Source organism: Fulmarus glacialis, unplaced genomic scaffold (assembly GCF_000690835.1).
Source record: "Fulmarus glacialis isolate BGI_N327 unplaced genomic scaffold, ASM69083v1 scaffold30117, whole genome shotgun sequence".
NCBI lineage: Eukaryota > Metazoa > Chordata > Aves > Procellariiformes > Procellariidae > Fulmarus > Fulmarus glacialis.
Window position 1 is genome coordinate 1 of NW_009221761.1, and position 26,400 is coordinate 26,400.

General features: G+C 44.8%; 1 protein-coding gene across 1 annotated transcript; it reads left to right on the forward strand.

Annotated features, from left to right (window-relative positions):
- Positions 1 to 3,290: 3,290 nt before the first annotated feature.
- RAB35 (RAB35, member RAS oncogene family) lies at positions 3,291 to 14,694 on the forward strand. The gene is made up of 5 exons (XM_009581229.1): positions 3,291 to 3,378; positions 4,159 to 4,282; positions 11,157 to 11,281; positions 11,376 to 11,500; positions 12,050 to 14,694. Exons 1-5 carry the CDS (start codon positions 3,291 to 3,293, stop codon positions 12,176 to 12,178), a joined length of 591 nt encoding a protein of 196 aa, XP_009579524.1. The 3' UTR covers positions 12,179 to 14,694.
- Positions 14,695 to 26,400: the final 11,706 nt, after the last annotated feature.

Below are 26,400 nucleotides of genomic sequence, written 5' to 3' on the forward strand. Positions count from 1 at the left end.
GGCCAGCCGCGTGTCTGCGGGCGCCCGCTGAGCTCTCGCTGGGACGCGGAGGGAATTGCCTTCCCCCGTGACAGGCAGTGTAAGGCATCGGTGGGAAGGGCTGGCTGCTCCTCAGCCCCAGGGACCGCTGTTTCCGTGTGGCAACTACTACGTTTTAATACTCTTTATTGTCTTAATTATTCCTTAAGACTCTTTCCGTGCTTCAACCTGAAGTCTCAGTTCTAGAGTTTGTCACTTTTTTTAATAAATCCTGGAAGAGCTAGTCGCTTTGCGTACTTCTAGTTATAGTATGGGATGGGAATACCTAAAATAGTTATGGATAAGAGCTAGTTAGAGATTTTTGAAAACAGACCTGTGAATGCTTCTACAGCAGTTTCAGAAACTTCTGGAGGGCTAGCGTGTGAACTCAGCCTGTGTCTGGTGCTTTAGTCTCGGTACGTAAGAATTGGGACTGGGAAGATTCCTGCCTTCAGTCCGGTTCAGTGTTGGTAACACTCCAACAGCTTACAGTTTAATTTCCATAAACTGGAGAAGATGGCATCCACCCTCCTCTTTTAATAGAGGTGTGGTCCATAAGGCAGCAGGTCCCGGCATGCAGCGAGGCATGGCTCTTGGGTGGAAGTGTAATGTTGCACGATCTTGGCAGTTGTCACCTCCAGAAGCTTTAGCTGTATGTAAAAATACTTTATTCTATGCTAAACTGCGTCTGCATGAAGGATCTAAAGAGGGAGAAAGGGCAACAGCTTCAAAACAGCTTAAAACCTTAGGCACTTTTGGGAGCCTATGGATTATTAAAACCAAATGCTGCATTCTGAGTAAAGCAGTAACTCTCTTGCTTGCTGATGAGTTTCAAAACTGTTCAGGCAAGATAAACAGGATGGTGAAAACTCTGAGGAAGACTTCTCCTCATTTTGAACAATTAAATGAAATTTCTTAGCTGAGCCTTCTCGAGTCCCTGTAGTGTATCTGGTGAGAGAAAAAAAGTGCTGAGAGAATTGTCGGGTTGCCTGTGGTTCTCTGTTGTTAATTAAATCTCACTATGTAGTTTGAGCATTGATTTTTCTTTTTTGTTTTTGTTTTTGCTAACCCCAACAGGAAAGCTTTGTCCCTGCTTTCACAAAACAGTTTGCTTGCCTTGTTTATTGATGTTTATTCCTTGCAGTAGGAGTGAACTGATACTGCATAGGATGATTATGTCTCATTTGCTTTCCCCTGTATGCAAATATGTCAAGAGGGTAGTAGGTTTGTGTGTTTTTAGAACAGGTTATCTTGGAAAGCTGCTGGTGATCTCAGTTGTGCCAAATATTTAAAAATCATACAGATGATCCATGCTTTGCATGAGCTTCTTTAATTCGTTTGTGCTGCTTTAATTCACTGATATGGCACAGAAATTTGCTTTTAATTTTGATTTTGCAAAGCCAATAGGCCTTTTTTTGTTTTGTTTCATTTTGCGGTCTTCAAGCAAAGAGGCCCTGCTAGCCTTCTCTTTTCAGCTCTTCAAATAACTCTGTGTAGGAAGTGGAGGGTCACGAAGAGTGTGGTTTCTCTATACGTGAACAGCGCGGGTCAGAGGCAGTGTTTGTTTAGGGAGATCGTTGTCATCGGGAGCATGTAGAACTTCCTGAGTTGAGGAGGTTTCTCTAGAAGCTGCCTGAGTGCTGAGGGCGGTATGGACGAGGCCATGTCTGTGCAGCGGTGGACAGTCTGACAAAGCATGGTCATGTGCAGCTCTGCAGCGTGGCCTGAGGCTGACTGACGCTTTAAGAAGGTGGTGTGGCCTGACAAGTCCGTGGGTTCCAGCATCTACTTTCTTTTTATTAAGCTGGAGGCCAAGGCTGCTTGGTTGAGAAGCATAGTACTTGCTGAAACCTTGTTGTTTTTTTTTTTTTTTACCTTTGCAGGGGTTTAGTTCTTAGTAAATAACCAGTCCTCTGTTAAACTTTAGGAACTGCTCTGCTACCTTTTTTGAGCTCAGAGGTATTCAGTGCATGCACACTGTAACTTTGTATTTTTTCATAGCATTCTTTTTTTTCTGTAAGATTTTTAATACTCAATGAGAAGTGAGCATGGCTTCTTCAGATGTCTGGTAATTTGAACTCTTTGCAAGTGAGATCTGGCTTACTGGAATCATGCAGATTTTTAGGCCTTTTTTTTGTGTGTGTGCTGGTAACTATCTTCAGATGCCAGCAGCTGAGAACTATTGGAGTTCTATATAGTCTTTGCACATGCCTTTTGCACAGGTCTTCTATTAAGAAGAACTTGCAAGTTATACATCATCAAAACAATTAGCTTAAGTAACTTCTACCTGAAAAGATTTAATAGATAATCACCCTGGTGAAATTGAATTTCCTCTTCATGCCATAGCAGATTTCTTTTTTGGGGGGAAGGGAGAGGAAGGGACATTAACAGCAGAGATGTTATGCAGAAATAACAACTTGGAGACATTCTGATACCCAGATTCCCTTGGCTGGGTGTACAGGAATGAGTTTCTTAACGATTCTTTTCTGAAGCACTGTGAAAAATGCTTCCCTGCAACCGGGTGTGATCAGGGTGCAAACAATCACATAAGGAAAACCCGGATGAAGTGCCACTCAAAGCACTTAGAGAAATGTTTCATGGAACATTTTGGCGAAAGGTACAACTTCAGAAAGGTGTGTGTCCTTCCTGATAGATGTGGAACAAGCCTATTTTGGATGGCAATATAGAACAATGGTTCCCAACTCCCCTGTTTGGTTTAGGCTTCTGTTAAACTGTGGCCATGATAACATAAGCTTTATAGTACCAAACCCTAGTCTGATTGTCCAAGTAGTCCAAATTCCACTGCCGTTCAGCACGGCATAAATGAATGAGAGGTAGGCAGTGGTGTTAAGCATGATGTGCAAGTGGAATTCAATAGAGTAGTTTAGAGCGGTGTCTTGAGTACTTGTTAATTAGCATGACATACTCATTTTTGGATCTTTCCTCAGCAAATGTAAGTCTACTGATTGTATACTTGCTTTTAGTTTTTACTCTTTTATGACCTCTTAGAACTGACCACAGTTCAAAAGCTACTATTTGAGAGTTTGCTGAGGGCTGGAGGAAGGAGGGGACAAAAAAACCCTGCACTGCTACAAGAAGCATACTGAGTCTTGGAGTGACTGCAGTGTTCTTGATCAAATCTTCAAGGAGAATGCTGAGATGAATAGTCAAGGTGAATGGTACTAAATTATCAGCTGAGAAAAGGTCCTAGTTAGAGTTAAAAATGCAATGAATGGGTAAAATACTGTTATGTTACCTGACACCCAAGATGAATGTATTCAAAGATCTTGCTGTCTTTGTTTGTCATAGGTGTGGGCAAGAGCAGTTTGCTGTTGCGTTTTGCAGATAATACGTTTTCAGGTGAGTGTATTGTTTACTTCAATAAGTGAAATGGTCAAGGTCTGCTCCAGTGCTGCTGGCTGGCAAGGAGCTGTTCTTCTGCGTTCACCCACTGATAGCTGTACTAGGAATACATTATGTTTCTAACTTTGCTTCTCTTGGTATAAGCCTATACAAGCCATCCTGTCTGATCTTCTGGCAGACTGGCAACTGAAAGTCCCACAGTATTTAAATACTGACATGGTTCCAGAAATAGCTTAGGGTTTTTAGCTTATGCTGTGCTCTGTGCAGACTTCCTATTGGCCATTTGGGATTTAGATTGATTGAATATTGTGGCTAAACCACTTACATTTGTAACGTAACAAATTTATTGGGAGGAAACTCTTAGAACAGACTGTATTCAAAATAAGTGATTGCACAAGCATTTAAAGCAAAGCGTTGTCTCAAAATTTTCACAGGTGAAATACTTGCATAGTTACTCTCCATTTCTTGAGATATTTGAGTGCTTACTCTTGACCACCAATGCGGTAGAAGAATAATTTTATTTTGTTACACTGAGTTTTAAATTTTGAGGGTGGCATGGGAGAAGTGGCTTTATGGCTAGAAAAAAGCTATTAGCTGCAGATAAAAATATGCAGATCAGCATGACCTGACAGGGCATCTTGAAACATAAGCAGATAGGGGAAACCTTGTCCTCCTGTCCAATCTGAGAGCTACTGCCAGATAGCATTCAGAGGTGTGCTTTGGGACATCCAAAATAAACAAGACTTAGGTTCTCACTTATCTACGCTTTCCCTTCAGGCAGCTACATTACCACAATTGGAGTGGATTTTAAAATCCGGACAGTTGAGATCAATGGAGAGAAGGTGAAGCTACAGATCTGGGACACAGCTGGACAGGAGCGCTTCCGGACTATTACATCAACGTGAGTATAACTGGGCTTAGTGATATGTAGCTTAGTGTATGGATCTTGTAGTTTAGAGTTACGGTTTAGATATTTTAATGTTGCAGTTGATTAGCTAATGATAGCTTTGCTGTCTGTACAGTGGGACTTCTCTCAGCTGTTTTAGAACCGATAGCGGTGGTGATTTTGTGGTTAGGTTTGAAACTGGGATTTCAGATTTCCTCACTCTTGTGTGCATTTCCATGATGGCTTTGTCTTACTCCTCTGCTGGTAGTTTCCAAACAGTAGAATTGGAGTTATTTCACTGTTCTGCATATGCTAGAAAACCTGTCTCTGAAGCCTGTCCAAGAAAGTCACCCTCTGATTTTATGTATAGCAGAAGTACAGAGTGCAAACTCTCCATCAGTGTCGTATAACTGATGAATAGCTTTGAGATCGGAGAATAGGATTTCCGATATTTAGTTTTCTTTCAGGACAAATGCATTTTGGCGGCTATCGTTGTGTGGAGCTCTGTTGAAGCAGACGCCCACATGAAGTTAACCTTTTCCTTGGTTCGAGTTCAGTCTCACGCTCATTGTCCTTTTGAACAGCGTGTGCACAGCTTTTCCTGTTCCTGAAGAAACCACACCCAGAGCTGCAGCGGTGAGAACTAAGAATAAAATGCGTTTGTAAACTGATGGCAGTAAAGTGGGACTGCTCACTGTGGCACTAGGGGAAGAGGAAGAAATACACTTGGAAAAGGAACTTTTGTTTCCTTTGAGTATCAACAAAAAATAATAATTCTTGAAAGACCTAGGTGTTTCACTTGGTCTTTCATGACTGACTTCTCTTTTGGCTCCTATTTGAGAGGAGGATCGTTTTCAGCTGAGGTATTGGTTAACTTACTCAGACATAAAAATAATGAGAATGGGTTGCATCTGTGTTACGTCTTAACAGCTAGAAATGGCAAAATTGAACCTGATGCGTGCACCGCCCCTTTCCTCTGCGCTTCCGTACGGATATTACTGGATTACTTCCATTGTTTCTCAAGTGTTTAGCTTGAAAAAACTCGGTTGCCTCTTGTAGGGTTCCTGTGTGTGACGTCACTTCTTGTTCCAGCGCTGCAGGCAGCTCGGGGCAGGAAGCGGTGAGGGGGAGGCAGCGATGCGCTGCTGCGGCTCCCGTCAGCTGTGCGCACAGGCTGGTCACGGAGTGCCCCAATTAGTGCTGAGTCAGCAAAGGGCCTTCCTGTTTTCGGATTCCCTGACGTGACTGGGGGCTGCGTTAATGAGCGTTGGTTCGTGGGGCTGATGCCAGCTAGTTTAGAAAGCCGTGGTATCCGGCACTGAACGGGGAATACCAGGAAAGGCGGCTTTCTTTTGTGAACGGGAATAGCTGCAGATCGGACTTTGTGTAATGTTTTATGTAAATCTTTTTCTTCGATTAACGCTGAAAATGGAAAAGCTGAAATGGTTTGAGGGCGTTTGTGCCGTGACCTGTTTGAACTCTGCTACTGCTTTCTTTTGCATAGCTTTTTACCAAAGTGAGGTATATTTTACTCTGGGGGAAGTGAAGGCCCCAGTTTTCCTGCCTTAACTCTGGTAAAGTAGTTACAGAATCTTCCATGGTCAGGAAGGAAAGATTTGAATTTTGTGCAACTTCAAGCAAAGAAGTTCCTGTGTCCGAGTGCATTTGAAGTGTTGAGGAAAGCACTTTGGGAATGCTGGTTCCATTGCCATGAGGGCTCCTCTTGCTGTTAGGTCGGCTAGCTGCGACTGTCTAGCGTTTGCTGATACTTTTCAAGAGCGCTCAGTACCTAAAGATACCACCTGTAAAAACAGGAGGTAACAAGATCCTGATTTTAGAAATGGTTCTATCTTTTTTTTTTTTTTTTTTAATTGGCAAAGTAATACCACAACTGATTTGCTTATCCCAAACTGAGTGACGAATCAGTTACCATGCTAGTACTTACGAAAGGGCTTGGCTACCAAATCATGGGTGGAGTGTGAATGCACTGTCAACAGCGTAGTAGTCTTTGTCTAGTCTTTAACTAGATTGAGGTTTAGATTGAGGTTAAGAATATAAAAAGCTGTTCCTTCAGTATTACTGAAGGCCAGGAAGTCCCTTTACAATTAAAGGTAGAGTTCAGATTGATGTGGAGCCAAGCCTGTCAAGCAAGCCTGAAATTAGAGCCCATCTGGTAATAATAGTAATAGGTTGGAAGTACTGCTGTGTAGACCTAGAATTGCGAAATGGTAGAGGTGGCAGGAAGTTAATAGTAGAAAATTGGGGAACATTAAAAGGTTGTTCTATTTTGATTTTACTTGACTACAGCTACAGAAGCTGAAAACCAGAATAAAACTGTTAAGGAAGAGAAATCAAATTGATCTGGAGTATTCAACAGAAACTCTGGAAAAATAAACTAGACCAGAATTTCAGACTGGAAAGTCTAAAAGACAGCAGCTGTTTTTACTGTCTATTAAATGCGGAAATACTGGGATAGCTGGTGCCTAGTGGGAGGAGAGGCCAAGTTGTGTGAATTTGATTGGCATGGAACGTCATCCAAACTCTAAATTTGATTTAAATTCACCAGAGATGTAGCATGCCAGGACTCAGCTGTATGAGCAGGAATACTAAGGTGCATGAACATCCAGTTCCTGTACTTGATTTGCTCTTGTAGATAGAACTACTCTGTCCTGATTCAGGACTGTGGTTTTAGGATTTAAGCTTTAAATAATAGTTGTCAGATGCTAGCTCAGGATGAATAGTAATAGCAGAAGGACTTTCTGCCATGCATTTGTGTGGAATGGCATGTTCAAGAGAGGGATAAGCTTTTTGAGATGATAGAATTGATGCATCTTGTAAATCAGATAAGACGGCCGAAAGACTAGTCAACTGACCTGTGACAATAGATGTGCTTCCAGGAACCTGAAAAAAAGATGAGTATGAAAACAGATTATTAGAAGTCTCTGGAATTGGTTGGAGTTCTAAAGGAATGAAAAATAAGGAAACATGTATACTACAAACCAGTGAAATATTAACAAAGATGCTGGATTAAACCAATGACCTGTCTTTCATGTTGGCCAGTTACGTATTTTTTTTTCTGGAAAAATGAACGTATGTGCCCTACTGAACTGATGCAGTCAATAATACTCTGTCTCTTCTAAATCTGACTTAGCTACTGTTATGCTTCATGAAACTAGTTACTATAACTCCAGGTGCTAGCCTTGGGAAGCATTTACTAGAGGAAATCTGAGAACTTTCTTATTGGTATCTTGTAGTAGGGAGTACCACAACGAATGGCAAAGTGTTCCCTTCTGCTTAGAAAGGTAGTCTTCAGAAATGTGAGGGGAGGATGCAGGTGGCTGAAGGACACGATGAGTTTGGTTAACCAGTTCTGAAGATTTTCCGTATCAAGTCTGCAGTATTAGTAGGTAATGTTTCAAAGGCAATAAGCTTATGTCTTTAAGCTTCTTTAAATAGAATTCTGTAGGTAGAACAAGCAACGTAGGTGTTTATTTCAACTTTAGTGTTAGGATTCTTCAGCCTTTTCCACACCAAAGCCTTTAGATCTAGGTAACTTTTCCAACCATGTGGAAGATAGTTGGCTACTACCAAGCATCCAAGGGCAGATACAGGTCAGGTTTGGTTGTCTTTCACCTCAGTGGGATACTTTCATGGATACTGTAAACATGAATAACTCTTCTATAACTTCTTTTTTTTTTTTTGCTGCATTTCATTAACGTGTTTAACACTAGGAGTAGTAGCAGGTACTGGCTTTTGAGGTTTGTAGGGTACATATAGAGGACAGCTAGCATCAGTCATTTAGTCCTTGAATGGGAGGCTGAGATTGAGAACTTCATTTCTCTTCTGCTGTCACGTCTATGGTCCCCATCTTCCCTAAAATGTGGCTGGGAAGAAGATAAGGCATTCTTTCCATAGTGTCAAAGCCTCAACTACCTCTTGGTTGCCAAAAGCACAAAATTTACACCTACTTCTCCCTGAATGCCAAAAGCCCCATCTGTTCTCTACTTGCCAAAGCCTACAACTTGTTATAAAAGCAATTCTGCACTGCATCATTCTGAAATTTGAAGTATGGGGTAGGATAAATCAGATTTTGTTTTCTAGCACTGTCCTGCTCTTGGGGTTGGAGAATCTTTGCTGTACTTGTTAACCCTAAAATGTTATCTAGGACACAAGGCTGTATCTAACAAATGACAGAAAATAACATGACTAGCTTTTTGAGAAAAATGCGTATTATGAGGCTTAAGAGAAAATAAAAGGTAGTCGTGGTCTTATCTCTCGGGCTGCTAAAAGGTAATGTCAGCCAATGGAGAAAATGACATTTTAGTGCAGATGAGGGGTTGGCAACCTTTCTAGAACGATGTGCCAGACAATTTTCCCTTCCAAAAATAGAAGCAGTGTATGCTGGTAGGAACTCGGCAGGGGTCAGGGGTTGCTGTCTCGCACAAAGGAAGATATTTCTGATGAGGTGGTTGGCAATATTAGTGCTTTGCGGCAGGAGCTCCCAGCTCCTGCAGAGTTTTGAATGCCGTAGTGGTCTCTGCTGCTTCGTCCAGCCCACAGTCCTCATCCCTAGGAGCAAACGACGACTATGCTGACGACGTGTCAGGAGTGGGATCTATATGTGCAGGGCGCATGTTATTCTATTCCCCACCATCATATGCTTTGCTCAGAAGAAAACGTAGGTGCGTGGGCAAGGTGGGAGCAGCAGGGTGCTCCATTGGGTCCTCTGGTTTGGATGACTGGGATACCAGGCATGGTTTCATGGTGTGCGCAGCAGAGTGAAGCAGCTCTGCGTAGGTGTAACTGAACCACTGCGTTTCTCTAAAGGCTGAATGTTGTCTTTGCAAATGTAATGCTGTTAGGGAGGAAGTGGTAGGTCAGCCTGAGAGTTGCTGAATTAAAAGACTATTAGGTGATATGGGAGAGTTTGAAGATAATTAGTTTATTGTTCAGATGTGGAGAAATCCAGTGTGTTGATAGGATCGGAGATCTTTTCCGTTCTGATGCTATCACACAAAACAGTATTCATCAAAAACTGTGTGCAATACATGTTACTGTCAGGAGAGGATGGGTTATTTTTGCACCGTGTGGATTCAGGCTGTGGAATACTTTTTCCTCCAAAGGATCTAAGTTATGAAATAAAGTTGAGCTTGTTGTAACAAAGTAAAGTACAAACGCAATGCTGTAGCAAGTTCTAGAGCTATTAAAGGAACTGATTGCGAGTGGACTAGAATATTTGAAAGTGCAGGATCTCTTATGAGCTGGGAATAAATAATTCTTACCTGAGTTAGTCCTTGCCAAGGGAAGTGGATGTACAGCATAAATTACTGGTAAAACATGGCATGGAAGAAATATTTGACTGTCTTCTGAGAGTGCCCAGATGAGCAATAGGAGCAGGCTCTCCTACTTCTGTAGAGTATGTATGGTGTCGTAGAGGAGTATTGATGTCCAGTGACTATCACTACAAAGTGATCATGAGAGGAAAGGGGCGGGGGGAGAGGTGTGCACTCTGTATGTGATATATGCCTGTCTGTGGCAAGTCTGTCTTGATGTTTTATAAAGGCAGGTGGCTTCTGTTGTAGAAGGGATGATGAGGCTGAAGTAGGGAAGAGATAGTGATTGACTTGCTCAAGCGCATCAGTAGCAGAAGTGAGCCGAAGCTTTGAGATCTTCTGTAAGGTAATGCGTTTGGATTAGATTAAAAGGCTTTGAAGATCAAAGGTGTGTTCGCCAAGTTGGAATAAATTATCAAAGGGAACCAGAGTGGTCACAGTGGACTCTAAAGTGCAGTGGAAGGGACAGTGCTGCAAGAGGTGCTTGTGGTAAGAGATCAAGCTCTAGAAACGCTGTCACAATTTAAGGGAAAATCCTTGATTTTGGTATGCTGAATTCTTGAATTTGTTTTATTAAAAATCTTAATACAGATCGTAAGAAAGAGGAGTAAATGAAAGGAATCGAATAAAGCTACACAAAATATAAAAACTGGATGCTGGTGAAGACCTCACTGTCAACTCTTTCAATTAGTTCCCCCCTCCCGGCTGCCTAATTTGCAGTAGAGAAAATACCCGGTAGCCCTGTGAATGTGGCTGAAAACTGAGAAGGTGGAGCTTCCTGTCTTTTTTTGTAGCATTCTCATGGTGCGCATACTGCCTGCCTTTTGTAGGTTCATGCAGGTGATAATGTTGGAACTTGAATTCAGATATTTTTCTTGCATATCAGAATTGCTCATCATCTTTTAAAGGTGCTGGTTGCCCAAGACTAATGGGAATAAGCTGAAACGAAGCTTATTTTTAATGGCTAAAGGTAGTGGAGCGCATTGAATGCACATATGGAGTCGATCTGTTGAGTAGGAAGGTGCGATCAGAACACAGTCGCTCAACAAGACGGAAATTTTTGTGAGCTCCAGAGAACTGTGACTGAGGGTTGAGTATATTTGGAGATCTGCTGAAATTTTAGTCTAAGTGATCTTTCACAGATAACAAAATTACTGCAAAAACTTGATGTAGCTTGTACAACGTGAAGGTTCACATCACAGCCAGTTCTGAGGACGTACTGGGGGCACCGCTACCTTTTGCTTACGTAGCCAGAAGACAGTATTCATCTTTGAAGGTCCTGACAACTGAACAAGGAGGTAAACAGCAGTCTTCGGACTTTGAAACCTACTTGTATAGACTAAGTGAGCAGGGATCTGTGTAGGTTTAGAGCAATAGCATGTGATCTAGCTGTTGTAAAAGAGTTAACTGACTCCCAGTGGTAAGAAAATGGGGGCACCTGATTGCCGTAATGTGGGGATTTGTTACGAATCTTGTAGAAGCTGAGTGAAAGAGAAAGAGCTGAGAAGGTGATACATAGCTTGAGTTAACATTTATTGTCTTTTCCTGCTCCATAGGTATTACAGAGGAACACATGGGGTCATTGTCGTCTACGATGTAACCAGTGCAGAATCTTTTGTGAATGTAAAACGGTGGTTGCATGAAATTAATCAAAATTGTGATGATGTCTGCCGGATACTAGGTAAGTTTCTGAGAGTTAAAAGAATCTTACTTAGTGGACTGACCTGCTTAAAGTACAAAACTGATTTTTTTTTTTTTTTCCTTTCCTTTTTCAGTGGGGAATAAGAATGATGACCCAGAGCGAAAAGTGGTAGAAACAGAAGATGCCTATAAATTTGCTGGGCAGATGGAGATCCAATTGTTTGAGACAAGCGCCAAAGAAAATATTAATGTGGAAGAGGTAATATAGTATGCAGAAGAGTATAGATAAAATGACGTGGGGATAACGGTTTGGGAAAAAATAAGAATTACATTTTTCCCATTGAGGAAGAAAGATAAAATGCTTTATGCAAGTTGCAAGTGAGTAGGTAAAATGTCAAGAAGAGACATCCAACTGTGTTTGAAAGAGTTGGGGAAGCGAAATGAAGGGGCCCACGTTGCTCCTCACAAGCTTTACAGTGCTAACGTATTAGGCATGTTCTCAGAAAAGACTTGTCACTAGGGAGGATGCTTCTGGGAGGGAGGACTGCCCAATCTTCACTCCTGGCCTCAGTTGCCAAACTGACCTCTTCTTATTTGTGGTTTGGGAAAGGGGATGGAGGTGTTATTGATCTAGCTTGGGAGTGGGTCGGGAAGGTACTGGATTTCCGCTTGGCCTGTAGTGGGTTGGGGAAGATCTCTGAACTGTTACTGAAATATCTAGAAAAGGGGAGTTGCTTCAAAAGGACAGCATCCCACAAAAGCCAGCCTGAGTTCCTGGGTGGTCTGATCTTGCTTGTTTCTCTTGCAGATGTTTAATTGCATTACAGAGCTAGTCCTGCGAGCAAAGAAAGAAAACTTAGCAAAGCAGCAACAGCAGCAACAGAATGATGTGGTGAAGCTAACGAAGAACAGTAAAAGGAAGAAGCGGTGCTGCTAATGCCCTTTCCCTGCTGCAGAGACTCTGCTCTCAGACAGATCAGCCCCTCCAGCTAGACTCGGGCAATTCCACTGGGGCAGGCTTTGGGAGGACTTTCTCAGTTTCGTGCCGTTATTTAAAGATTATTTTTTCTCCATGTTTTCTATCAAGAGGCACTGGCACCTTACCACTTCAGTGCCAAGAAGGTATCGGATGGAATCTTGCCCCCCTCTCCTCCCCTGCTCATTCCAGTGCGCCTTGTAGACAAGAAAGGACGTTGCCTACCAAGTGGACTAATTAACCCAAGAGTTTGTATATAATGTATATTGCTTTAACCAGCCTCGCCTCCCTGTTGTCGCTTTGGCTTATGCCTTCTTAATGTCAACCAATCATGGACTGCAGAGTTCATCTTTTTAAAGAAATAATACAAAGTTCTTAATTCGAGTTGGCCCCAGGCTGGCAGCAACTGCTTCCTGGGGCCTCTGGCTTCATTTCTGTTGGGCTCCAGGCTGGCGACTGGTGCCCCTGGGGCCTGTGGCTTCACCTGGAGTACCAGGCTTTTTCTGGGGCTCAGGCTTTGTTTTTCTAGGTACCAGGATGGCAGGTGTTGCTGCTGGAGCCCGGGGTTTCACTTCACCAGCCCCTGGGCTGGCAGCTGGTGCTGCTGCTGGGGCCTTGAATTTCAGTTTGCCATGATCCAGATTTGTGGCTGAGTCCTTGGGTTTCACCTTGCGCTGCAGCCCAGCTGTACCTGTGCTCTCCTTTAGTTTGTATCAAGATATTGAAAAACAAACTGACCTGCGGAAGTGGCATTTATTTCGGTAAAACTTTTTTTTTAAAAAGAAAGCAAAGTTTAACTCCTTTGACCTCTGCTTCTGGTTCTGCCAGGGTCCTAAGTGAGGGTCCATTTCTTTTGAGAACAACAAAAACCATGTGATTCTGCCAAAAAACCCCCCGACTTCTCCTCGTTGCCCTGTCCACAAATAGGCGATCTGAACTTGAATGTGAATTTTGGTGGCAAAGCTTTTGTTTTTGAGAGAGAAAAGGCATTGAAAATAAATCCAGCTGTTCTGGATTGATGTCTGAATATGAAAGCTGCTGCAAGATCGTTCCCAGGATTCTTCTGTTAGAAAGGAGGACTGCTGTTTAATGTAAAGAAGTGGAAAGCTTGCTTGCTTGTGTTATGTGGTGGTGGAGGATCACCCATGGAAATAAACTGGTCTCGCTGTGCTCAGCAACATTTTCCTGGCCCTTGTTGGCCTTTCTGGGAGAACAAGGCCTCGGTTCATCAGCCTGAACAGATGTAGTTAAAGGTGGAGAGTGTATGTGCGTGTAACTAAAATATCAAATGTCTGGGCTGAAAGTACGTGCTCAGCACCCGAATAATTGCCGAAATAATAATAAAAAAAGAATTTTCCCTTAAAATGGCTAAAAGGCATGGAGGGTATGACTTCCCTTAAGACCTTGAGGGTGGACGTACTCAGTTTGTCAGCAAGTGGAATTGCTGGCCTTAGTTTGGTAGGGTGTGATTCACCGATGTCCATGGGCTTTGAATCAGCCCACTTCTCTCCCTTCCTCCCCCTCCCCCAGGAGAGGCTAAATTTTAGTCACTTATTTTGCCTGCATTTTTTTAGATTTTATGGGTTGTGGTAAGAGCCCTAACATACAATCACATCACAATCAATCACTTTAAAGACTTTTTTTAAAAACGCAAACAATGAATGTGTAACACATTTTTTAAAATCAGTTCAGGTGCTGGGAGTATGTATCCAGCTGCCTTCACCCGTCTCTTTTCTTCACATATCTTTCGTTGGTAACCCAAGAACAAGAACGAGCTGGGATGATATTGCTAGTGTGAGCTCTGGTAATTGTAAGACTTGAGCGGCTGTGGGAAGCGGCGGCTTCAGTTACACCAGTCCACCCTGTCTGCTTTCTGGTGTCGAATGTGGCTGTGCCCAGGGAAGGAGCTGGGTCATCCTCAAAGCCTTCCTGTTGCAATGAAGCTGTCCTCTGACGGTTACCACTTCCAGATTAAAGGGCCCAGCTGCGTTACTTTGGGACTCTTGTGGTAGCGTGCGTGCAGATCTAGGAGGGAGTAACTTCTTATAGCCAGAAGTAAAGAAAATGTCTGAATTTACTGGAAATGATGCAATAAAATGAGGAAATGGTGCACCCAAGCCTGGAGTGTTCTCTTATATGGAAAGATTGGTCCTCTTTGAGTCCAGGTCTTTGTGGCCACGGTTTGAACTCTGCCGATCCAGGTGTCGAGCTTCCTGGCTTAAAGTGGGATTTTTTTTTTTTTTTACTTTTTCCTAGAGCTGGCTGTAGAGGAGCAGTTGTCTCTCTGCTCTTGCCACTGACTATTCAATTGGAAGGGGTGGGGACCGTGTCTCTAGTGGTGCTGATGTGAAGTTTCCTAAATGTTGAGCAATGGAATGTCTAACTGGTTTGCTAGGATTATTTCTGTAATGAAAGTTTCTAATTATGCTTTTTAAATAATTTTAAAAAACTAAAAATAAAGGTTACAAGCTGCCAAATCTTTTTTGAGGCTCTGTTTCCTCTGCTGTCCAGCATCTGGAGGTGGAGGGTGGCAAGCCAGGGGTGAGCTCTTCTGCTGTACGTAGATGTTTTTTTTTTTCCTGGGGGGGATATTGGCAAAACCACATTTAATGCTTTCAAATGTTTAGTTGCTATTCTACTTTTTAACTGTGAATGAAAGGGCAGGCTGGAACTGGTAACCTTACTTCTGTGGGAAAGTGGGATGCTTGTGATTTTGCTAGTCGTTTGTCTGTTCTACAAAAAGTGTTGAGTGAGCTTTGAAAGCTTCTCTTCAGAGGCAGCAGGGGTCAGACCCTGAGTTGATCAAAAAGCATCTGGGGTCTTCCTTGCTTTCCCAGGAAATGAACGTATGTTTTTCTGCATAGGAACTACGCAGCCTTCAGCATTCACTTACCCCTGCCTGCCCTTGACGCGCATGCGGGTTATTGAGGGCAAGTCCTCACTGCTGGAGGAGCGTGACAGAAGCATGCTGTGGGAAGGTGCCTTTTTTTCTGTCTGTGCTGTTCTGGTATGGAGTTGTGTTCTGGTTCTCTGTAGAGGGGAATCCTGAGGACGTGTAGAGCGTCTGAACTGCAGCTGGCGCAAGCTGGAGGTGTTCCATTGTCCATCTGCGTTTTGTGTCTAAACTTGTTGAAGTTTGAATATCCCTCCATATAAAGGCCCCTAAAGGATACAAATGGCTGGAAGCTGGAGAAGATTTACAAGCTCACCCTTCTGTTTTCCTGTGTGGCAGGAGATGTAAATGCTTCAAATGTTCTCTTTCCAGGATCGTTCTCTTCTGAACACGTGCAAGTGCTTTATGTGGCCGAATTTCTTGGGATGATGAAGTACTAAAGACGCTGTTAGGTGTTAAGATGACAGTTCAAAAAGTGAGCTAGGCAGGATAAGCAGTGACTTGAGAGCTGAGACGGTATCATACAAATGATCTGTTTTATTCTGAAGAGAACTATTTACAAAAGAAGTAGAGCATTGTTTTTACTAAAAATATGCCTTTATAGATTTTTATAATATGTATCTTATAAAAACCATACATTTATTTACATTGCTGCTACATACAAAAATTACAGCACTGTGGTATATGTACATATCTATAGATACATTCTTTCTGCTTGTCCCTGCTGTGTGCTTTTTCCCTCTCAATCTAAGGGAACCGTTGCTGCAGCACCCGGACACTTCCTTTCTTGGCTTTTTGATTAAAACAACCTTGCTTTTCATAGCCGAGCGGGGAGTAGAGAGTTTGCCTGATGTAGAGGCATATCTGGAATTTGCCATTCTACGTAGGACAAGTGCATGCAGCTATCAAGTCCTCGTGCATGCAGCACTGCCTGTAACCTCACTTCTTGCTTCCCTGTGCAAAATTACTCTGTTGTCATTAACTGATCTATTGTTCATCTTGAGGCAAGTTGCTGATCTAAGTTTGTATTAAGATAAAGTGCTAGTGACTTGCCTTTCATTTACTTGTTTACTTGTTTCCTTACTTGTTTCTTGTTTACAGTTGCTTCCCTTGCAGAGTTTACTAAAGGGAGATTGATCCCTTTTCCCTTAGGCTAGCGTAATAAACATTTGCCCAAACAGTCACCTGAGACTTAACTGTGGGAAAGTTCTTTGTAACCTTAATCTCAGCAGGCATCTCTTCTCTGTGCAATATTTGAACAGTGACTGTGCAGCACTACTGATAATTTACCATTATCTCAAAAGCAAGGCTGAGTGTTGTATTTAGAGCTGCTGATCCCACTCCTTAATCTACTTTGGGATCCTGAGTACCTGCTGGATTAATGTGCTTCCATCTCATTCACGGGAGCTGATGTTTCCTTTACGCCATGTGTGTATCAAGTATCACAAGTGGAGTGTCTTCTAACCCAACACTGCAAGGATGATTCCAGGCTCCTGGCCATGACAGGATGGAGATGAGTGTTTTAATGACAGCTCAAGGTGAAATAGTCAGGACCTTGTTAAAACACAACATGACAAATGAGAATGTGAAGGACTGCATTAATGAAGTTTTTGAAAACAAAACAACAAAACCTAGCTGCTATGTTAAGGCAGTTTCTGTTCCTGTTGAGTAGCAGCTCAGCACAAGGAGGTCTCCTTTGGTGTGTTGTCCAGTTCATTAAACCCAATTCTCTTGTATTTCTGGGTTTAGTAGTGCAACTAAGTCTTTAGGGTGAAGGGGCTAGTCCATACCCAACTGGCACCTTAGAACATGCTGACTTTCCTCTTGCAATCTCTTCCATCTTGTTACTAAATAAATAAAATTGCAATGGGATTAAGGTAGGTTCCTCCTTAAATGAAGAGATGTGCTGTGCATTTCAATTGCCTACCCCTGCAACTGAATGAGTCACTTTCCTCTCAGCAAACATGTAGCAGAAGGCACCTTTCTTCGTCTCATTACTGCATCTTCATTGGATAACTTAAGGCCCTTGCTTAGGATTGCATCCATCCACCCATCCATCCTCACGGGGTAGAGTCCCGCACAGCTGCTGGGCATGTGGCTTGAAGAGAGCTGTTGGGGCCCGGGAAACAACAACTGACAGCCGAAAAAAGGTCCGTGAGGACCAAGATGTTCACATGGTTCTCCCACAATAACCACAGCATTGTTTTCAAACTGTGTAAGACAACTGTTCACAGGCATCACTGGCATCCATGAACCCATGCCTAATTTTGCAGGTATCAAAGTTTATGTTAATACATATGGGCATAACTGAGTCCTGACAGCAGGAGGTGCTGAGCATGTGCCTCATGTCTCTGCCCTAGTGAGAGCCACAACATAGGAAAGATGGGAGGATGAGGGCTTGCCATCCTGAGAGCGCGCCTGGCACTGCACTGAGCCCCTTTCCCTCACTTGCACAAGTGGATACAAGCCGATACTCAACAGTTGAGCATTGCCTAGAAAGCAGAGGCCAGGGTTTAATTTCCTTCCCTGTCTGTGAGGCTCCAGACTCCTTTCCCTGTAAGCAGCAAGCTGTATTGGTGGTGCTTTACCTAACTGTTTCCTGGAGCAGGATCTGCAATCCAGGTTTCATTGCTTTCAAGTAAATGGGTTTTACCACTCAGCTTTTTACCATCGTTTTCAATCCCAAAGAGTACTCTGCTCCTTGCAACATGGAGCTACCTCAGTGCGAGATGATTTCACACCAGTGTGGTAGTTTCATGCTAACAAGGAAATATGGGAATGCTCAAATCTTTATAGGCAGAGAGGATATTTGTACTGAGGTATTGTGGATGTCCTATCCCATAGGTAAGTTGAATAATAATAAAAAACTGCAAGCCAGCAACCTCTTACCTGCTTCTTAGAAGAAGGTGTTTGATACCTAATTCTAGCAGAAAGCTTGTTATTGTAAATAGTGAGCAGAGATAGCAGCTCCCCGTGGGATGGTGTTTTAGCACCTAAGTTGCTGAGCAGGGCAGAGCTGAATGTGTACCTAGCTCTGTCTCCTGTGGGACAGTGTAGGTGGTAGCCTCTTTAAAGAACGGGGAAACAAACTAGGGCCTTTGGGTATCGTGAGCTGGGGGAATGCGTGAAAATTGCATGACAGCAGCAGGACATCTCTGAACTTAGGCTGGTGTTCCTTGATGGTTTATGATGGTAGACTGTGTTAAAGAAAAGAGCTGTAAGGTGCCCATCCAGTGCGTAAGGAAGGTCCCTACTTAAGTATTGCAGGATTTCCAGCACCGCTGTGTGCATACATCAAATAAGCTACGTTCCTTCTCATTGATCAAGTCATGCTTACAGCAAAGCAGGCTCTGATCATCTTCGGTCAAAAGGAGATTTGGCGACCTGCTCACCAAAGGGCTGAGTAGTAAGTGACCCGCAGGCAGGGACGAATACTCATAATTTTCACCAGGCCATAGCTACTGTTACTGTGTGGGGCAGAGTAAGCTGCAGGCTTTCCAGAGCTTTGTAGACACCCTAATCGCCTTTGGCTTTACTGAAGGCAGATGCCTGTGTGCTTTCTGAGGATCAAGTCTGCCAACCCAGTGTCAAAGACCTACGGACGTCATTATGGGTAGGCTTTCAGTGAATTATTAGTTAGGCTTTTTGGGGGCCTAAATGACAAGTTTCTTAGTCTGTTTGGGAAGTGTACATGGCTTTGGGGAAAGTTGCTTGCTGAAGCTCCACAACTACCTTTGGCCATTGGAGGGACAGTAGGTGCCCCAGGACTGAACATCCACAACTTTTACCCAGTTTGTAATGCGCTGCAGATGGTCAGTCTCTTGGGGAGAAATCCTTAACATTCTGTGTAACTACAGACTCTGCAACTCTTATCTCTATAACAGGAGGGAGCTAGGGAAGACAGTAACATCAGCAATCTTACAACTGCCCTGATCTGCGAGGAGCCTGGATTCCCAGCGAGGGGTGAACAGCTACGCAGAGCTGCAGAAGAGATGGCGCCCAGGCAGGATCTGCAGTGAGGGCTCAACTTCCACCACGGAGAAAGCTACACTTGTCAAAACATGGCAATGCTGGGGCCAGCGCGACTCCAGTCTCAGTGGGATGGATGAAGGATATCACAGCTGCCAGGACCAGAGGGCAGTGTAAGTGACTCCCCTCTCTTCTCTTGCATTCAGCCCTCTTCTTCCCCCTGTGCTCGCTGTGATGGCAGTTCTCAATCCCCTGCGCTGCTTTGTCTTGGGGCTGCTTACTTCCTTCTCCAGCATAAGAATGCTTTTAAGACAATCAGATTATTCTTCACAGCAGAAACTGGACCATGTCAAAGCGCCTAAAATATACCCTGAAGTTTATCACTTCACTTAAAGAATAAGAAAAGTTTCTTTCTATTAGTATCACATTGTCAATTTGCAAATCTCCAATTCATGTAAACATTTGGTTCAGACCAGGTGCGGTGTAAATAGTGCAGAGTCTCAAGGGTTAACTCCTTTGCCCCCTTCTTTTTTTCTTAGTGGATCAGAGTTGGGTCCATCAGCAAGCTGGGCAGCTGCCCCACTCCCCATCTTGAAGCAGGAATTGTTGGAGAGGTTTCTCTTTTTCAAATTAATTTTTCTTGAAAAAGGAAAAGAGACGGTTCCCTTCTGCCCCAACGGGCTCGTTCCCCTGCTGCTCCGGCCTGAACACGGGGGAGGGTCTGGCACTCTGCTTTGTGCCGTAGCCACTGGAGAAGGAATAAGCAAGCTGGCTCCATTCCTTCGGGTGTTTGTCCATCAGCTGCTGGTCAATGACCCTGTGCATGTCATCCTGCAGCAGAGGGAGAGGAGAGGGTTGTTAGTGGCAGCTGATGCTCAAAGGGAGCTCGCGCAGGGACACGGCTGAAATGGGTGTGAAACGTGCTGTGATGAGATAGAGGAGGGATGACAAGAGTGGGGTCAGGTCTAGCTCCCCACCTGGCAGCGGTCTCAGCCTCACTTGCTGCCATGAGGCTTTTTAGTGAGCAAGGAAGGTGAATCGCACAATTCTGAGGGATAAATTGCTCAGGTGGTCTCGCAGAGAAGCATCGCGCCTGCTTGGGACTCTGTGACACCCCTAAACTATGATTCTCTGCTGTCTGCAGCTTGCAGATGTCCCCTTTAGGGGGAGAAATAAATAAAAAAGAAAAAATGCAGCTGAAAGCAAATGCCAGAAAAAGTAAGGACGTCTGTGCCGAGCAGGTCTATGTGCTTGCCGGAGCAGGCAGGCAGGTAGGCATGACAGAGCTGCCTGCAGAGCCACTGTTAGTGGGGCTTCTTTGGGGAAGGTGCTGCCGGGAGCCGAGGGGCTGGGGCCAGGCAGGGGCCCACCAGCCCCCACGTGGGGTTTGCACCAGACTTACCAAAGAGAACCGTGCTTGTCCCTTAGACCCGCTCCTTCCCCTAGAGCCAGCAGAGCGGTGGGAGCTCTCTGGCTGACAGCTTGGCATGAACTACTGCACGGTGGTTTTTTAGATGTACCAGAAACGCTCTGGTTTCATCCATGTTTGCAGCACAGTGAAATTGCTCTACACAAAATAATTAGTCAGTTCTGTTGCCGCTAATGATGTGCTAATGTGTTCCTTGAAAACCTGGCTATCAATTCTACAAATTTTAAACCTTCAGATCCATTATTTCTGCTATAATTGCATATTTAAACTGTAGCTTAGTGAAAATGTCTGTACACAAACTAGCCCCACAGGAGAAATCAACTGTTCTCCAGTGGTTTGGGCCCTGGTTAGGACTGAGGGCACTATCTGGTGAGAAAAAGGGTGGTCTGGATGGGCTGTAATGGTGAAAGAGCTGTTCATGCGGCACCTCGTGCAGGGCAGCCTGTCAGGGCAGCACTGAGATGGAAGGGAAGGTGCTGCCATGGCCCAGTGGGTGCCCCAGCTGCTCTGTAGCGCAATGTGGAATAAAAACAGCCAACTTGGACCAGAAACTTGAACGATGGCTAATCTCTTGTTGCAGCGTTTTCTGCAGGGAAAAGGATTGATAGCCATGGCGTGGACCTGAATTTAGTATGGGGACTTTCCCTGAGGGAGCAGGAGGGTGCAGAGCTACGTGGACTGGGGAAGCTTTGGATCTTTTTAGAGCAGGGCTGGAAAGGGGAAAGGCAGAGGGAGAGCTGAAGAGGTTAAGGTAAACATCAGCATTAAGGTGAAACAGGTTTCCAGAGGTGAAGCTGCCACGTGAAAATGTATAGCACTTGGATTTTGAAGGTACCTCTTCTAGCAAATGAGGTAGACACCCAGGCTCCAGCATGGCAGATCTGTGTCCTTGGTTAATCACAAGGGATGAGTATGATTTTTATACATATTTTTATATATATATACAAAAAATACTATATATATATAAAAATACAGTACGCACTATTGAGAGTGCACTGCATTGTCTGATGTGTGAATCAGAGAGCACAGTGCTGGGCTGTGGCGATTCGGGGTAGATGTACGCAGCAAGGCTGGGGCAGAGCTGCGGTCCCTGTCTTGGCACTGGGCAGGGGCACAGGAGTGTCTGGGGATGCGGAGGGAGGATGAACACCAGCGGTACGAGACCCGTCTGATAAAGAGGTCCCGTAAAGCTGGATAACATGGTACCGGTGTGCTCTGGGCGTTCCGGGCAGCAGTTTCTGCTCTTTGCAGAAGGGGTGAGGCTGAAGGAGGTGCAAATGGCATGTGTCCTCTTCGTGAGCTGGAGCTGGGCTCCCTTGCATGAGGCAGGGGTTGGAGCTGCGACCTCGGATGCTGGTGGCTGTGGCCATGCAGACTGCAGCTCTCTGCTGGCATTGCAGCATTTTCTGACCTGACAGTGCCCCTGTTGCTATGGCACTGAAGCCACTGAGCTCTCATTTCAGAGAAGCAGCCCTCTTCACTTCCAGGTTTGCTCCATATTTCTTCCCTAGTCCCAGTAACGCCCCTCCTGCCCCCAGTCAGATAATGATGAATACCAGTGGGGGTCAGAGTAGGCATGGGGGTGAGGTGCACATCCACTCCTGTGCTACTCCTGTGCTAGGCTTGGATGTGTGGGATTTTGCTTGTGGTGTATTTAATAGCCTGTATGATTATGTGCTTATAGAAAACTGTAATCTTGTTGATGGTCCTTGGTAAGATGCAGACTAGAAGCATGCAAGAGCAAAATTTTATCAGATTAAAGCCTCCATTTATGCCCAGGTAAAGCAGAGAATCTCAACCCATTTTATCAGAAACATCCAGCTTTGCAAAATAGTCCCCAAAATACATAAATCACCTGACTTGTTTTGTGGCTCTGTGGTTGAGCTTCTGTTCTGGGGACGTTAGGTTTTGCTACTGCGTAATAACACTTTAGGTCAGTGTGTTGGAGACAACTTTCTGCAGTGCTAGTGGGTCTGATCCTCACCTCGGAGAGCTGATGGGAGCAGGATTGGGGTTGCTGTATTGCTGCAATCGGACAACATAGTGTGAAGTGAGAAAGCAAACGCCTGTTGTTAAAACCCTAAGCTGGGGATATTCCAGCACTAAATACTGAGTGTACTAGCGAGTAGGTCTCAATTTACACCACCCATCCAAACTGAAGCAGAACTTGGATACAGACAGCTCCTACGCAGAGCACTGAATGTCACTTACTAGATAACGAGGCTGAGAAGTAAAATCCCAGTCTGTATTTCAAGAAGTTGTCCAGATACTAGATATGCCGAATACAGACGGTTAATGATATGTGTGCCTCAGCCCAGCTTTCCCCGTGGTGACCTGGGGGGCAAAGCCTCACCATGGGGGGTAGGATGCTGCCCCTTGTGCCCTGGCCTGGTGCTGGGGTGGGGGGTATGTGTGCGCAGAGTATCGGTGCATGATGGAGACCCCCCACTGGCCCCTCTTGCCAGATGACGGTGAGGACAGAGATGGATGCGGGTGATGGTGGCAGCGAATGGAGCAGGCGAGGGGATGGCGGGTGCTTGGCGAGGGTGCGGGGAGCTCACCTCAAAGGCAGGAGGGGTGTACGACTAAAGCTGTTGGTACAGGAACTGAGAAAGGCCACTAGATCAGAAACCAAAGGAGCCAGATAGTAAAAAGCCCTGAGGAAGCAAACTGTAAGCAGGAGAAAGAAAAGAAAAGGAGGGGGGAAAAAAAAAAAAAGAGAGAGAAACGAAAACACATTGGAGTTGAAACAGGAGCGAGGTTGTACAGGAGAGGTTTCTACCGGTCAGGCTGGTTGTTAGTAGAGTCGGGGTCTTGCATGGTCTGCAACAAATTATTATAACTAGCCCAGACCTTTTCTCTTGTATCTGCTTGTTTTCTATTAAAGTAGCCCTTCCTTGGTGCTAGTTTCCAGGAGGAGACAGCTTTGTCTGCTGTCAAGGGCTCTCTGCCTTTACATGGGTTTTCCCCACTGACCCCAAGTAGAGCATCTCCAGGGCAGCTGCTGAACTGTCGTGGGTTTGGTATTTTTTACCTTGGTGGAGAGCTGGGATTTTAGCTTCTCCATCTTGCCGGATCTTCTCAGTTGATGAAAACAGTGCAGCTATACTGCAAAACAATTGCCACAACCTCTCTGCCTCCCACCTTTCTGCTCTGTTATGGAAATGCAAGGACGTGCGGTGCCCACGCGTCTCCAAGGCTGCCCCTGCCCAGGGACATCTCCTGCACCGACACCTTCCCTCCCCGGGCCACAGCAGGTTACTCTGCAAAGTGTATGTTACCTATGCAGCATGCAGCCATGAGATACAGTTTGTTTCTCCATTTTAAATGGGTGTTCCTGTAAAATTAATTAACAGCTCACAGCTGAAAGGCTTTGAGCAGGGGAGGGCTGTGTTTCACCTCCCTGAGTACCACTGCATCACTGGCTCCTGCAGAGCCAAAAGCAAACACTCCTATCTATGGATGCTCAGGCTGAGAACGCAGCAAACCCACAGGGCGGGGGGAAAAGTCACCCAAAGGTGCCTCCTGGGCTGCGTGCCACCCAGACCCTGCCCTGCAGCGACCGGGGCTGCTCACCTGCCAGGCCTCCAGCTGCTGCGAGAGGTTCACTTTCTGCTGGATGGCGTCCAGCAGCTGGCTGTTGAGGGACATCATGTCGATCTTGCACTTGGCCAGCTCCACCTCCACTGCATTCTTCCTGGGGGGAGAGTGAGAAATTGGGGCATGTGATTTTTTCTTTTGTTTTTTAAAGGAAGTGTTAAATATATCCCTGAAGAGAAGTCAACAACTTCTTTCATTGGCAAGTCCCCAAATTCTAAGCTGTTCATCTCCGCTGTATTCTGGACAATCTATTCATCTGAAGAGTGGGACAGAACTGTAGACATCATTACTATAAAAACAGCAGATCTCTGGTAAGCACACTATGAAGAATACAAAAAGATATTCAGATACGCTGCTGTGTAAGAGAATATAGTCAGCCTGGATGATGTGCAGGATCTGCCATTGAAAATGGAGATCTAAAACGAGGTAGAATCTACATATAAATATTTTTTCCTTTTCTTCTGTTTATTAATGCATAGGAAAGGAAATGGTATGTGTTAAAAACCAAATGATCTGTGTCTGATCACTTAATCAATAAGTTGCAATATAAACCAAACAAAAACCCCTCAAAGAGTACAACTCTGCTTTCAGCTGGGACTTGGACTGAAGGAAGGAAATGAAGGAAGAAAGTTTATCACAGCATGTGCTTTTTAAGAATGACAAACTGTTAGAATTGTTTGAATTAAATGTTATGCTTTAAGGAAATCTCCCAGTTTCAATGGGGATGTGCCGGCCCTTGGGAGCACCGCTGCTGCATTTCTTTCCAGGCATTTGGTGGCCACTGGGCATGTGTCGCCATGGCCAAGGTTGCCCAAAGGGCCTGAGTGCTCAGTGGCTGAGATGTTCCAGCTGCTACTGGCTAGTGGAAGGAGATTGTTCTCTAGGAAGGAGCAATTTCCTAAGCTGCCCAAGCTGGGAAATGCTGCTCACCATGCTGGGAGCACACAGGTGAGCACAAATCTTAGGTTTTCAATTAACTGCTGTGTGATGGGAAACTGTAACATGACTTGCTGGGAAGCATCTTTCCTTGCAAACATTTTCAGGAGAAATAATTGCATCTTATTAACTGTAGCTAATTCATCGCCTCCTAATAGCTCCCTTGTGCTCCCCTGCAGAAGAGCAATTTGGGAATTTGTGGTTATATGCCAGGTAGTGGTTGCTTAACACCTCCTATTATAGGATCCTATTTTCCTATTGCTTCCTGTGTTGCCAAACTTCAGCTTCAAGCTAAAAATTTTCCATGCCAGATGTCTGCCTCAGGCAGTGATTTTATTTCTGTTCAGAGTTAGGGCTTTTTTTTGGGAGGGCTTCAACAAAAGTGACTTAACCCGTGAAGTGCAAGGTGGGAAGCATATCACGAGCCTCTCAGGTGGCTCGCTGCCTCGGAGCAGCCTGCTCGGTCTGTGGAGGGATGCTTTCGTTTCTAGCAACAAGACGCTCTTGTCTGCTTTCACTTGCAGCCACTTTCTGCTCATTAATCACCTGCCACTCACCCGTGCACACTTGTCACATCCCCCTTTCTCTGGGCTCCTGCCGCTGCAGGACAGTCAGCCGTAAATATTAGTGCTTTGTCCCAGTGGGGTTATTAACCGCCGTGGAGAAGCTGTACCCTTCCACTCCTGGCTGTGGGTTCGAGCACCTTAAATAGCCTTTTGTTGTGAAGCTCCCCATTGCTGCTTGGATATTACCAGGGGATTTATCGCGGTGGCAGCGCGTTGCCATAGCCACAGCAGAACCAGCAACCCACACGCACTGGAAATGTCAGAACCACCTCTCTGCACCCGGCAGTGCAGCTGGGATGCTCCTGATTTTTGCCAACAGATGGGGGTGTTACAGAGGACAGCGATGGGAATTTGGTAGCCAGCTACCAGGGTGAGAGCAGCACAGATGATTGGGTCACTTAAAAAAAGATGAAGGGATTGTGCATGCTGATTTAGCTCCCCAGATCCTCAGAGGTGCAACGCTCTTGTGCTCCAACTCTTGCTGAGGGCTTGAGTATTAGGGGTTTCCATGAGGAAATGGACTGGTGGTGTCCTGGCCCATCTGCTTATTGAAGAGATTATCAGATGTATCCCCTTTCTATCTAGAGCACAGCGGGGTGAATGTTTCTGCCTCTCTCCTCAGGGCAAAGAGTTCTCAGGGCAGTGTGGCAAGCCCAAGCACAGAGCTGGGGAAGGGGGGTATGGGGTAGCAAAACTGCACAGGTCTGCAAGGAGGGTGGGGAAAATAAAGAGTCAAAACAGTGGGAGAATCCTGAAAGGAGAATGTCCTGGATTTGGCTGGGATAGAGTT